Here is a 13,125-nt window from a genome sequence, read left to right as displayed (position 1 = left end):
ATCTGTAAGAGCAGAGTAGCTCAGGAACTTCCTGACCTCAAGCAAGAAGGTGTGTGTGTGTGTGTGTGTGTGTGTGTGTGTGCTCATGCGCACCAAACTTCCAGGAAGAAAATGCTCAATGCTTTTCCATTTGAGGAATTCTATGGCTATTTCCTTTGTGCCAGTCAGATACAAGCAGCTGCAGACAGATGGCCAGTCAGATGGAAGGCAGACATACTGCCGGCCATTTGATTTCTGGGCTCAGACTCTTTCTTCGTTTTCTTTCTTTTTTTTTTTTTTTTAAATCCTAACCAAGTCATTACCCCATGGGGAGACTGTGACTTCTATAAGTAAGGGACAGGCATTTTATGGCATGATCCATCAAAGGTGGGAGCACCTGGTGGGCCATCCTTTGCAAATGGCCCCAGCATTACCTGTGACCGAGCCTGACTTTACACGTACCCTTGGGTCCTTCTGCAGTAGAGTGTGGGGGACTGTCCCAGGCCGTGCAGCCACATCGATGGGGTTGGATGTCTACAAATTAATTAGACCACAGCTTAGGACGCACAGACAAGCAAGCTTTACCCTTCTTACAGAATAGCAGAAACTCAGCATTATCTATTTCGTTCTCAATTATGACCTTTAAAATATTTTATCTGTGTGTTGTTGTATGTTTGTGCATGCAGGTGCACATGCATGTATGTTGAAGCCAGAGACTGACATCCAGTGTTTCCTCAATTGCTTTTCCATGTGATTTTTTTTTTCTTTAAAGACAAGGTCTCTCTAAGCCCTGAGAAACTTCGCTAGTTAGTCTGAAGCCACGGGGATCCTTTCTTCTCTGTCTCTCTAGTGCTGGGACTACAAAAGTATACACTGGACGAGAGGGTGCCAGGGGGGCGGGGGGGGGGGGGGGGACGGGGGAGAGCTGGGACGAAACACCCAACAGTAACTCATGTAACAAAGGAAATCATTACGTGCAGATGTGAGCGCCGAGGAGTGTCCGAGCTTACAGGCGGGGCCTGGGAGTGAGTTTAGCACTTTAGTGAAGGCGCTTGGTGGGACCTAGGGCTCTGATTTTGGGCTGGACAAGTGGCTTGGCGGTTAAGAGCCCTTGCTGCTCTTTGTAGGTGAGCTGGGTTCAGTCAGTCCCCGGGACCCACATGAGAAGGCTCACGGCTGCCTAGAACTCTTAACTCCAGAGGGGTCTGATGCCTTGGGGGCTCCCTGGGCCCTGCAATCACATGCACATACACAGAGACACACAGTTGAAATTTATTTAATCTTTAAAAAGTAACTATGACTTAGGACACTGATCTTATTGCCTCATCCGACCCAGGGCCATGCTAGGAACTCAGCATCAGCAGCTTAGAGAAGGGGAGGGGTTAAGATGCAGCCAGTCCCCTCTGTATGATCTAAGAGGCTACACAGGCAACTTCCGCCCTCAAACCCTCTTCCCTGTTGACCCACACCTCTGACTCTCACAGTTTTTCATTTATTAGTCTCATTTTTTTTTTTTCCGGCTTTACCACGAAACACTGAAAGAAGCACAAGTGCACAACCATTCTAATGTGCTCATGAGTTGCATCTTTCAAGAGGGCTGACAAGTGTGGCATAGACACTAAGCTACCTAAATATCTTAACTGGTAGGCAGTGACAAGAAATTACTCAGTGATTACTCATTAGCGATGGAGGAAATGGGGCAAGAGAGCCTAATTTAGGGACGATGTAAGAGTTACTACTAAATTCTGCCACCGTTCTACCAACTGCCAACACCATTCTTAAATATCAGTAATAATATTAGCCATGTCGCTAGATAGCTGCCTTCTTGAATCAACAATAACAACAACAAAACAAACAAACAAACAAACAAAAACCAGCATATTTCAAAGGGAACAGTTATTAATGTCTTGTGAGAAGACTTCTAAAAACAGTAGTATGTTTTTGTTTGTTTGTTTGTTTCTGGTTGTTTTCTTTTGAGATAAGGGCTCTCACTACATAGCTGTTGCTGGCCTGACATTTGCTGTGTACAACAGGCCTTGAACTTAGATATCTGCCTGCCTCTGTCTCTCAAGTACTGGGTGGAAGGTGTAATGCCACCATGTGTAATATTTTCTTTTGAAAAAAAAAAGAAAGGTAAAAATAGAACATATATATATTAGATATACTTATTTTGTCTGTATGTGTGTGGGTCTGTGTCTGTCTGTGTGTGGGTCTGTGTCTGTCTGTGTGTAGGCACATATGTGGAGGTCAGAGATCAACTTGCAAGAGGCAGTTCTCTGCTTCCTGGCTCACTTGTGTGTGTGTGTGTATGTGTGTGTATGTGTGTGTCCATGCAAATGTCTCACAGGACACACGCAGGTGGAGGTCAGAGGGCAACTTTTATAAGAGCCGGTCTCTTTCTATCATGTAGGTTCTGGAGATCTAACTCAGGGTTGGTCAGTGGCACGTGCCTTTAACCACTGAGCCAAGGGTAAGAAGATAAAATCTGTATGGATCCCTCACCCTAGAAGTTAACTCTTTGGGGAGCGGGGAGAAAAGCTCAAGTTTAGGCATGAAACTTGCCTATAAGAAGTGGGGAAAAAAAAAAAAAAAAAAAAAGAGAGAGAGAGAGAGAGAGATAAAGAGAGAGAATGGAAGAAAAGCAATCAGCTGCTGTACAACTAACAATTAAGCTGCAGTTGTTAACAGCCTGATTTGCATACATATGAAGAACTCCGCTAATGAACAGCAATCTACATATTCAATCAGGAAGATGGCCTGGAAAGGCTTATTTCAACACCGAGAGACACTTTCCTGCCCAGATGTAGTTTGTGGTGTGATTGGATAATTGCAAGTGAGGGAAATAGTCTAATTTATTAAATGACCTACCAGTCTGCTTGGGGACACACTGGAGATTTATCTCACCCTAGCGGAGGCAGACCAGGGTCTGAGGGATTATGGAAGAACAGAGCAAGGAGACTAAACTCACTGCCATTTGCCGCGGTCATCTCGGAAAGCCCTGTGTACATAGACCCTGGCGTTTAAGCTGCAGCTCCGTGCACATAAGAGTGATGCCCAAGACTGGCAACGCGACCCCTAATGCCTTTTTAATTTCTTTCCCTGTTTCTAGTTTTTTTTAATGGCAACACACCTTTGAAGAGGCATGTGTTCAATCCAGGAGACTCTGGTCCCAAACTGGTGCTTTAACTTAAGAACGGGAACGGGAGGGAGGCAGAGACCAAACCACACATTTCACAGCGTCTCAGCTCCATGTGGTTGGCCACTGGAGAAGCATACTTCACTTTAAAAATTAGCATTTAAGTAAAATAAGCGATTTAAATATTATTTAGTACTCTTTTGGGGCTGCTACGATTTGACCTAGGGACTAATGTACGCTAGATGAATGGTCTCTGTCTGAGACATGGCCCCCAACCCCTTACTGGGGGAATCTAGAGAGGTGCTCTACTGCAGGGCCACACCTCTGGTTCTACCACAGTATAGCCTTTTTTTTTTTTTTTTTAAAGGTAAAGTGTTGCCAAAATTAAATTACTTTTGAATATTGACCTTTATAGGTAACAGGGCCTGTGGTGATCTGCATATTATTCAGTAGGTAGAAAATAATTTAATTTTTACTAAGAACAAAAGGTGAATTTCAAGGGCTAGGAAGATGGCTCAGTGGTTAAGAGTACTTGTAATTTTTGCAGAGGACCTAGGTTTGGTTCTTAGCACCCATACATGGGCTCACAACCATCTATTAATTGCAGTTCTGGGAGATCGGGCCCCATCTTCTGAAGAGGTGCCATCCATGCACACGGCATACAGATGTACATGTAGGTAAAATACTCATATACATAAAACAAACAAACAAACAAACAAAAAAACCCAAACAAACAAAAAACCCAGCCAAAAAGGTGATTTTTCAAAGTAGTGCATCAAAAATAAAGAATGGATCCTGACTTTGGCAAACGTAAAAATGGGAGGTGAAGGGGTAGGGACAGTGCACAGACAGGTCAAAGATGAGCAGAGAGGGAGAAAGAGCACAAATAAGGCACACTTTTGCCTTGCCACCTGCAGGCAGATCCTGTGCACACATGCATGGTTGATACAGTGAAGGACAGAGAGTAAATTTAAAAAAAAAAAAAAATCTCAGGCAGAAGGAATAGAAAACAACTTTAGTCTGGGAACTTTTAACCCCCTTTCCAGTAAAATGAACCAGCACCTCAGCTTGGCACGGTTGTTCATAAATGCACACCTTAAAGGAGATTTGGCATCTTCTACTAGACATTTAATGCTTAGTAGAATTCCCCCAACGAAACCTCCTTTTCTTCAGTGGTGTAGCCACTGGTAAGTTGCTCTGTTTCTGCAAATAACCTCTCACTCATGTTCTTTGTAACCTTAGTTAAAAATCAGTGGGAAACTGTTAAACCTTAGTTAAAAACAGGGGGAAAAGGCATGAGAGGAGAGGAGTTCAGTGCGAGTGGGAGGAGGACAGTAGGCAAACATGTCAAAGTATACCATAGATATTATATGCACAATCATAATGAATCCAATTATTGCTTAGAATTAAAACATGCTAATGAGAAAACTTATTTTTTCAAAAAAATGTCCATATTACTGTGAGGGGAAAATAATGCATCAATGTGCCTATGTTGCATATATTCTGAATGTTTTTTAAGATTCTGTTTTCTTTTTATCTTATTTATGCATACATGTGTTTGTCTGTGTGCATAAAGGCCCTACGTGTGTCCATGTTCACAGAGGCCAGAAGAGGGCATTGGATCCCCCAGAGGTGGAGTTACAGGAGGTTGTGAGCTGCCCAGTGTGGGTGCTGGGAACCAAACTAGGATCCTTTGGAAGAGCAAAAGGCACTTAGGCCACTCAGCCATTCCTCCTGCTCCTTTCTGCATATTTTAAAGAGTATAGAAACCGAAGCTCAACTGAGACTACATGGGCCCTAGCAACTGCAACTTACACTTCTATTTGGGTTTAAAACTAAACAGACTAGAGGGAAAAAAAAAAAAGTCTCTTATTCTACTCCCCATGGTCCCTTTGGTATGTGGGCTCATTCCTGCAGACAGACATGTGTACAACCCACCTGCACGCCTGGCCTGGCCCTCCACTAAGGTGCCCATGCCTTCACTCTGAGGTTCTTACCTTCGGCTGGAATGCTCCTTGGAGTGAACCGAAAGGGCCCGTGGGTGGGATCATGGGGGGTATACCCGAGACTGCAGGAGGATAGGAGTGGAAGAGCTGTAGCCAAAGACAGGGAGGGATTTAAAAAAAAAAAAACAAACAAACAAAAAACAGAAAAGAGGTTTTAGTAGGGGGGGCACGTGATATATCCCAATTCCCATAGAAAGACATCGACATTAGCAAGCCAGCCAATCTCAGTATGATGCCATTAGCCAAGCTATGATGAGATGAACACACAGATGCGCCATGAATGTTTAACGAAAAAAAGTTTAAAAAGTAGTTCAGAATCAATCGGCCAACAAATGATGTCCCCGATGAGAACATCATTAGAAAGAGAGAGAGCTTTGCTAATTATTAATCAAGAAATCACATAGAAGCCCTCCATGCATATCGAAAACAGGAGGGGATGCTAAGCCCAACAAGACGCCCCGAAAATTACAAGTGAAATTAGGAAACAAGGGAAACCAAAGGAAAAGGAAAGAAGCTCTTTACGGGGGCCAGGATTTTATATAGTTGAAACCCGACGAGCTTTGAATGGATTTAGATGTCTGCTGGTGTGAGGAAAAAGGGACTATTCACAATCCTTGCTTCATTAGGTTGTTCTAGAAGTGGCATTTCCAGAGGACAATTTAATCCCCTCATCTAAAATGATGATGGATATTTGTGCAGGGTTAAATGGCTCGGTCTACATTTCAAATGGAACTGCCTATTTTCATAGAAAATCTAAGAAGATTCATCTACTGTTAGCTCCCGTCACTGATCATCTGAAGCAACAGCGGGGGTCAGACTGGAGTCTGGGATACCATACTTTTAATTTTAGGTTCCTTGTGTCCCGGACTTTCAGGTAGCCAAGGCTCCAGCGTATTCACACACACAAAGCAGAAACCCTTCTGGCCACTTTTCACTGTGTAGGCTGCCCAGGGAACAGGCTTGCTGGAGGCTACGGGAAGCGGGCTGAGCCACCTATGTGATTCTGAGCACTCAGGCACAAAGATGGTTTCCAAGGAAGTGTGAGTGAGTCTTCTGGACTCAACAGTTTACAAAGCATAGACAAGAGCCGGACAAACAAAACAAACGAACTAGACACACAGCGCAACCAAAGGCAGCAGAGGTAAGTCTTAGAGCTCAAAAAACAGACAAAAAAAAAAAACCCTTATTTCTCTCTGACTCCATGATCAAGATAACATATGGTATTTAAGCAACTCCCCAGCCTCACTGCTATCTAATAAGTTAAAGAATACAGTAACAAGACTCTCTCCACATTGCTCCAGGCTAGCTGCTCTTGGCCGGGACTAAAATTCACACTCTGCAATTCCTATCTTCAAAGAGCTCGTGACGGTCTCTGTTGCTCTCTGTTTCGTTTTGCTCTCTGCAAAGACACTGAGCAAGTTTTTCAGACTAATTGATATTGAACTAAATCCACTCAAACAGTGATTGCCAGCCAAGTACCCTCATTTAAAACTACTTTTAAGTCTAAAATTGTGTCTCAGCTACTTGAATGCACTGCATCTTAATTTGCCTTAGAATGTCCTTAATCCCCAAAGCAGGGGAGACTGCTTCATAGATTAACCACTATCGCTAATATCATGAAATAACTCTCCCCCAGTACACTGCAGAAAGCGGAGTAATTAAATAGATGCTGTGTTAAAACGCTCAAATTTCTATGACTCTGCCTCCAAGTGGTCCTTTCCTCTCCAATGGTTACAATTAAAAAAGAAAAATGGGAGGCCCGCTCCCCTCCCCTTCCCTGTGTTGCAGACATCTTAAGACTAGCCTGAAGTGTCTCAGTCATAAAATGGAGAGTTCCCAGACACTTGGGCCTCCACCACCTTTACCCAGGGACCTTGCGTGGCCAGCCTGGGCCACCTGCCAAGCATAGGACACCTTTTATTTCTTATTTATTTATTTATTTATTTATTTATTTATTTATTTATTTAATTAATGTGGATGAGTGCTCTGCCTGCATATATACCTGCAGGCCAGGAGAGGGCATCAGATCCCATTATAGATGGTTGTGAGCCACCATGTGGTTGCTGGGACTTGAATTCAGGACCTCTGGAAGAACAAACAGTGCTCTTAACTGCTGAGCCATCTCTCCAGTCCCTGTTTGCATTATTTCATTAGCTAGTCTTTTACTTGTTTGCTTTTGAGTGTTACTATGTTTGGGTATGTGCATGTGGTCAAGAAATAACCCTTTCCATTTTGTTTTATTCAGAAGTTTTATTTATTAATTATTATTATTATTGTTATTGTTATTATTATTATTATTATTATTATTATTATTATTATTATTATTATTATTATTATTATTTTGTAGTAGTAGTGGGTATGATATGTGTAGGGGGTGTGTGGACATCAGGATGAGATAAAACCAGTTCTCTTTCTACTTTTATGTGGGCCCTAGGGACTGAACTCAGGTCGCCAGGTCTGTGTGGCAAACAGTTTTTACTCACTAAGGCATCTCCTTAGTTTGTCTGCCTTGTTATTTGAGGTGGGGTCTTTCACTGGGATATGGGGCTGGACAATTAGGCTAGAGCGGCTGGCCAGTGAATCCCAGGAATCCTCCTGTCTCCACCTCCCCAGTGCTGGGATTATGGCTATGTACCATCATGCCAGGCTTTTTCACTTGGGTTCTGGGGGCTGACCTCATGCTTGTAAAGGACTAAGCCATCTCCCCAACCACTGACCTTTCATTTAAATCTACAGAGTACCAAGTAAGGACAGAACGTACTGAGTGTGAGGTACGCTCAAAGAGGAAACCCCACAGATTTTATAGAATTCTCATTGTCATTGCTAAAATGCTTTTGTGCCCTAGTGCTCAGCAGTCGACAGTGGATCACATGGGGAGTAACCTAAATAATTTCTCTGCCCCCCACTACCGATTATTTATTTAAATTTTGTTTCTGTGTGTATGTGTGCACATGCATATGCATGAGTGTAGTGCCTGAGAAATCCAGAAGAGGGCGCCATATCCCCCGGAGCTAGAGTTACAGGCAATTATGAGCCATCCTACCTGAGGGCTGGGAATTGAACTCTGGTCCTTCGCAAGAACAGCAAGGACTCTTAACCACCAAGCATTCTTGACAAGGTTATGGCTGACCTCAAGTTCCCTATGTAGTTGAGGATGACCTACCTCATTTCTACCTCCAACTTCTGGGCATCTAGGCATGCACTATCATGCCTGGTTTGATTCAGTGTTGAGCACAAGACCCAGGGCTTTGTGCATGTTAGGAGACTGCTCTATGTTCCCAGGCCCCTCCACTTCCAAGAGCCCTTCCTTGGGTGAGTCCTGGATGCCTCTAGAGAGGAAACAAGCTCTAGCTGACTTCCAGCATTGTCTAGTCTAAGTGTCTCAGCTACACTCTTGTACAGCAAGCCGTGCGCTTGGAGCTCTTTAGAGCCTGAGTGGATTCAGCCTTTACTGACGAACCAGCGAGAACTACAACCGGAGTCTTAAGACACCGTCGTCTCGTAAAGCGACAAGACCAGTGCACTGGGGACCAATGTGGCTACAATTAGTATTCTTCCTCGCTTAAGCAAAGAAACCGGAGGAGCTTCAGATCGCGACGATGCAGTATTCACCCCATAATCAAAATATCGCAGTCCAATCGCCGCATCTCCATACAGAGACGCTCTTGTCTCTTACACAGCTGAACGTACTACTCAGATCAATATTGGTTTGTGCCTCGGGAATGCATGCCTGAAATCACACAAGGCAAGACTGCTTCCCAAACAAGTGAGAATGAGTCTGAAGGGGGAAAACCACAATTCTTTTCTCTATTTTAAGGTTGGTTGTTTTTGAGAGTCCTCAGGTGGCCCAAGGCTGGCCTTGAATTCTGGATCCTCTTGCCTGCATTTCCCAGGTGCCACAACAGGTGTGTCCTGACTGCCATGTCTAGCGAAGACCTTCTAAAAATGAACTGACGCTTTTATTGTCCAACTGAAACCAGGTCTGGATAGCCATCTGCCTATATGGGGAAGGGCTCTGTATTCTAAAGGGAAGAAAATCTACTCTTTGAGAAGGCATGAGACAAAACGAAAGGGGTGGCTTTATTATAGAAAGGAATTAAAATTGAATCGCAGGACTTCCGGGTTCCCAGCATTTCGAATGATGGCTAAAATCTGCGATGTCACAGTCTCCTAAGACAATGGCAATTCTACAGACGGCCCACCCACTCTCCTAGAGAGCTGTGTGGTTGCAGAAAGTTCCAAAACGGGGAAACGCTAATGGTTTCTTGTTGTTTCATTTTGTAAAACAAGCTCTCCTGCAGCCCAGGCTGTCTCAGAACTCACTACGACACAAGGATAACCCTAACTCCTGAGCCTCCTGCCTTCATCTCTCTAGCTCCGGGCTAACAGGCTGAGCCGCTACAAGCAGGCTTTGCTGGTGATCTTTTGATTTGGAAGATGATACTGCATCGCCACCCAAAGGAAAAAAAAAAAAAAAAAAAGGCACACAGGCAAGCACCTCGAATGGTAAAGGAGCGATGGGAGAGACTCTTGCACAGATGACAGGGAAGGCTGCCAGGCACTTGCCCATCTGTGGCAAGAGTATCAGAAATGGAAAAGGCGTTAACAACAGACGTGTAGCACAGTAGTATATGACTCACACTATGCCGGTAGAATGGGTCAACTTTGGTAGGGTATTTGTCAAACTGCAAAGGGATCAAAGCAAAAAGCTAGTTACTTTAGCTGCCTTGTTTTGTTTGCCCCTCCAGTGCCAGGTGACCCACTCACTAGACACGCTCCCACGCCTCCAGGGGCACCAAAAAAAAAAAAAAAAAAAAAAAGCAAGGCTGAGCTCCCAAGGAGAAACATCCAGAACGTAAATATAACCCAGCGTGCGCCCCACTCCTCGGGACCCCTAGGTCTGGGGACTGGCACAAGGCAAACGGCCAAAGTGGAGAAAATAGTCAGTTATCCAGATAAACCAGAAAAGTGGAAGCCCCTTCTGGCTAGTTTTGTGTTAGACTTGACACAAGTGAAGAGTCATCTGAGAGGAGGGGATCCCAACAGAGAAAAAGCCTCTAGAAGATGGGCTATAGGAATGCCTTGGAGCACTTTAAAATTAGTGATTGATAGGAGAGCGCCCCGCCCATTGTGGGCGGTACCATCCTGGGGCTGGTGGTCCTGGGTTCTATAAGAAAGTGGGCTGAGCAAGCCATGGGGGAGCAAGCCAGTAAGCAGCACCCCTCCGTGGCCCCTGCGTCAGCTCCTGCCTCCAGGTTCCTGCCCAGTTTAGGAGTCTCTGCCTTGGTTTTCCCCGCTTCAGGGAACTGTGACTCTTGATAAATAAGTGAAGTAAACCCTTTCCTCCTTCCAGTTGTTTTGGTTGTGGTGTTTCATCATGACAATAGAAATCCTAAGACACTATCTAATTCACGCCAAGAACTAACTCCCTGTGTTCTCATCTTCCTTGTGGCAGAAAAACTACAGATTGCTGCCTCAGTGAAACATATTAGGGCACGAAATGCCGAGTAGGTCTTGGAGCCTTGCCTGTGAATAGATAAGTGTTTTCTTTACAAAGGAAGGAAGGACGGGAGGGAGGGAGGGAGGGAGGAAGAAAGGAAGGAAAGATGTGAAGATGTTTGCCTGTGTATGGGTATGTGCACGGAGAGTCAGGTACCTAAGGAGGCCAGAAGAGGGCGCTGGAACCCCCGCAGCTAGAGTGATAGGTGGTTGTGAGCTGTAAACATGGAGGCTGGGAAATGAACTTTGATCTTCTGGAAGAACAGCAACGCTCTTGATCATTAAGTCATTTCTCCAGCCTCAAGTATTTTCTTAAATAATAAAGATTGGTCACTGCTATGGGCAGGCCTCTCCCTTTTAATATATAATATACGTGTATGTAAATGTGTACACATATATACACACATATAATGTATATGTATGTATGCGCTATAGCACCATTCATTAATATTCCTTGTCTCTAAAGCAAATACCCTAATTCTCCACACATGTGCCAGTCCCCAGACAAGACAAGATGAGGCTGTGTCACTGCTGAGCTGTATCTCTGTGGGGCACATCTGCTCCAGCTGCCTGCTTGCTATCAGACATAATGTAAGATTAGCGCACTGTGTCATAGAATAACAAGAAGCATGGTAGTTCTAGAAAAACAGGATTAGGAGAAACATATGACCAAGGAGGATGCATTATCCAGAGCGGGCATCCTCCCAATAGGACCCTTGCTTCTCTTCTCTGCACTCTTAGTCTCTTCTAAGTATTTCTGTATCAGTATTAAGCATTTTTTAGATCTGGAGGGCCCCCCCCCCGCCCCACCCTACATGCACGAGCGAACATAACCACCCTTTAAGAAGTTAGCAAGGCTTCATTTGAGTGTCTAGAAGGCACCCGGAAATAAACCTATCCACAGTGCCAGTGCCAGCCATCTAGAAAAAATGTCCCAACCCTGGTGCTGTAGAACCAGACTTCATTAGCAAAGATGGACAAGACCTAAGGGATGCTCCCCACCCGCTATAGAGCCACCGTTTCCCACGTCCCCTACCCCGTGTCTCCCAATGCCCACGCCAACCCCCGAGCCAAGCTGCATGCTCTACTTATCCTCACATTTCTGCCTGGGGTACGCACCATGGGAGGTGCTGGCGTCGGCATGATGGCAGTGGGTGGGATGGCGTGGGGGAACGGTGTGAAGGTGTGCTGATGCGTGTGCTGGTGCGTGTGCTGGTGCTGATGCTGGTGCTGATGGAACTCGGTCCGCAGGTAGGGTGGAGGGCCCAGGGATGCCCCTCGGTCAGCGCTCTGAGAGGCCAGGAAGCGCGTGTTCAGTTCCTGCCTCAAGATGTCTTGCTCTGGAAAAGAAGGAAAAAGGAGATGACGATGGGGACGCTTTTTTTTTTCTTCTTTCAGGACAGGATGTCTGATTGCAGGGATGTAGTGTGCACACCGGACAGGCCAAAGGGAACACAGAGTAGCTATGAATGCAGCACAGGAGAGCTCCGGATGCCGCCCGACGCAGAATCACGGAGCTTATTTGACACGTTATGAGGCTTCTCGTTTTGTTTTATTTCAAACCCAAGAAGAGTCTTCTGTAACCCAGAGTGACTTTGAACCCACTACATAGCCGAGAATGACCTTGAACTCCTGATCCTCTTGCCTCTGCCTCCTGAGCTCTGGGACAGGCATGCACCACCTGACATGGTTTTATGCAGTGGTAAGGATGGGACACAGGGCCTTGTGTATGCTGGGCGAATTGAACTCCACCATCTGAGCTACATCAGTAACCTCTACAACGAGACTGTGTGTGTGTGTGTGCGCGCGCGCGCGTGCGTGCACGTGTGTGTGTGTGTATAAAACTTGGTTGTATGGTTCTCCAGTGTGAACTCTGTAGATGACAAGCTCATGTCGCAAGGTCAAAAGGCTGGGCAGTATCTCTAAGGACCTAGTGCCATGCGGAGAATGGAGGATGCAGGGATAAAGACAGAGCACTTGTGGGTACACAGGGGAGGAGCCAGGACCCGGATAAAAGGGGGCAACAGGTGGAATAGACTATACCAAGGCTGGTTCTCAGCCCATGTCAAGCCTGCTACCTAGTCTCTCAGTCCCAAGTCTAAAAGCAAGCCCCGCCATTCCTAGCCCCCCCGTGCCCTAAGGAATAACACCCACAGCTGGCATTCTTATTTCTACATTCAGGTAAACCTATGTGCACACACCTACACACACACACACACACACACTCACACATGCGCGCGCATACTTAAGTGAAGTCATTCATATATATCCGCTGATACCACCAGGCTCCCATGTCCTCTTCAAGGATTGATACAGCCATACAAAGTGGAGCGACATGGCCAGACCAGATCAGCATCGGGGCACAGGTTTGGTTAATACAGCCAGGAGGAAAGAACACTAAAATCTCACACTAGGTCACTTATCTATGTGTACCTGTGTGTGTGTAGGCCAAATATCAACCCTAAGTGTCAATCCTCAGTTGGGGGGGGGTCCATATTTTTCTTT

The 13,125-nt window shown here is 45.3% G+C and overlaps 1 protein-coding gene across 4 annotated transcripts in view; it reads right to left on the bottom strand.

Moving 5' to 3' along the window:
• The window catches only part of Auts2 (activator of transcription and developmental regulator AUTS2), a 1,105,889-nt gene that overhangs the window by 23,801 nt on the left and 1,068,963 nt on the right, over positions 1 to 13,125 (bottom strand). For 2 of the 4 annotated variants that reach the window (XM_051161360.1, XM_051161362.1), the window contains exons 9-12: positions 11,719 to 11,960; positions 9,762 to 9,806; positions 5,113 to 5,208; positions 442 to 513 (exon numbers count right to left, since the gene is read on the bottom strand). In XM_051161360.1, coding sequence (XP_051017317.1) covers positions 442 to 513; positions 5,113 to 5,208; positions 9,762 to 9,806; positions 11,719 to 11,960 — 455 coding nt within the window. The remainder of the gene's footprint in view (positions 1 to 441; positions 514 to 5,112; positions 5,209 to 9,761; positions 9,807 to 11,718; positions 11,961 to 13,125) is intronic. The other 2 variants (XM_051161363.1, XM_051161364.1) reach the window with 1 other exon arrangement.

The sequence above is a fragment of the Acomys russatus genome, chromosome 19 (genome assembly GCF_903995435.1).
Source record: "Acomys russatus chromosome 19, mAcoRus1.1, whole genome shotgun sequence".
In the NCBI taxonomy this organism is placed as follows: domain Eukaryota; kingdom Metazoa; phylum Chordata; class Mammalia; order Rodentia; family Muridae; genus Acomys; species Acomys russatus.
This window is presented reverse-complemented; position numbering and strand designations above follow the sequence as displayed.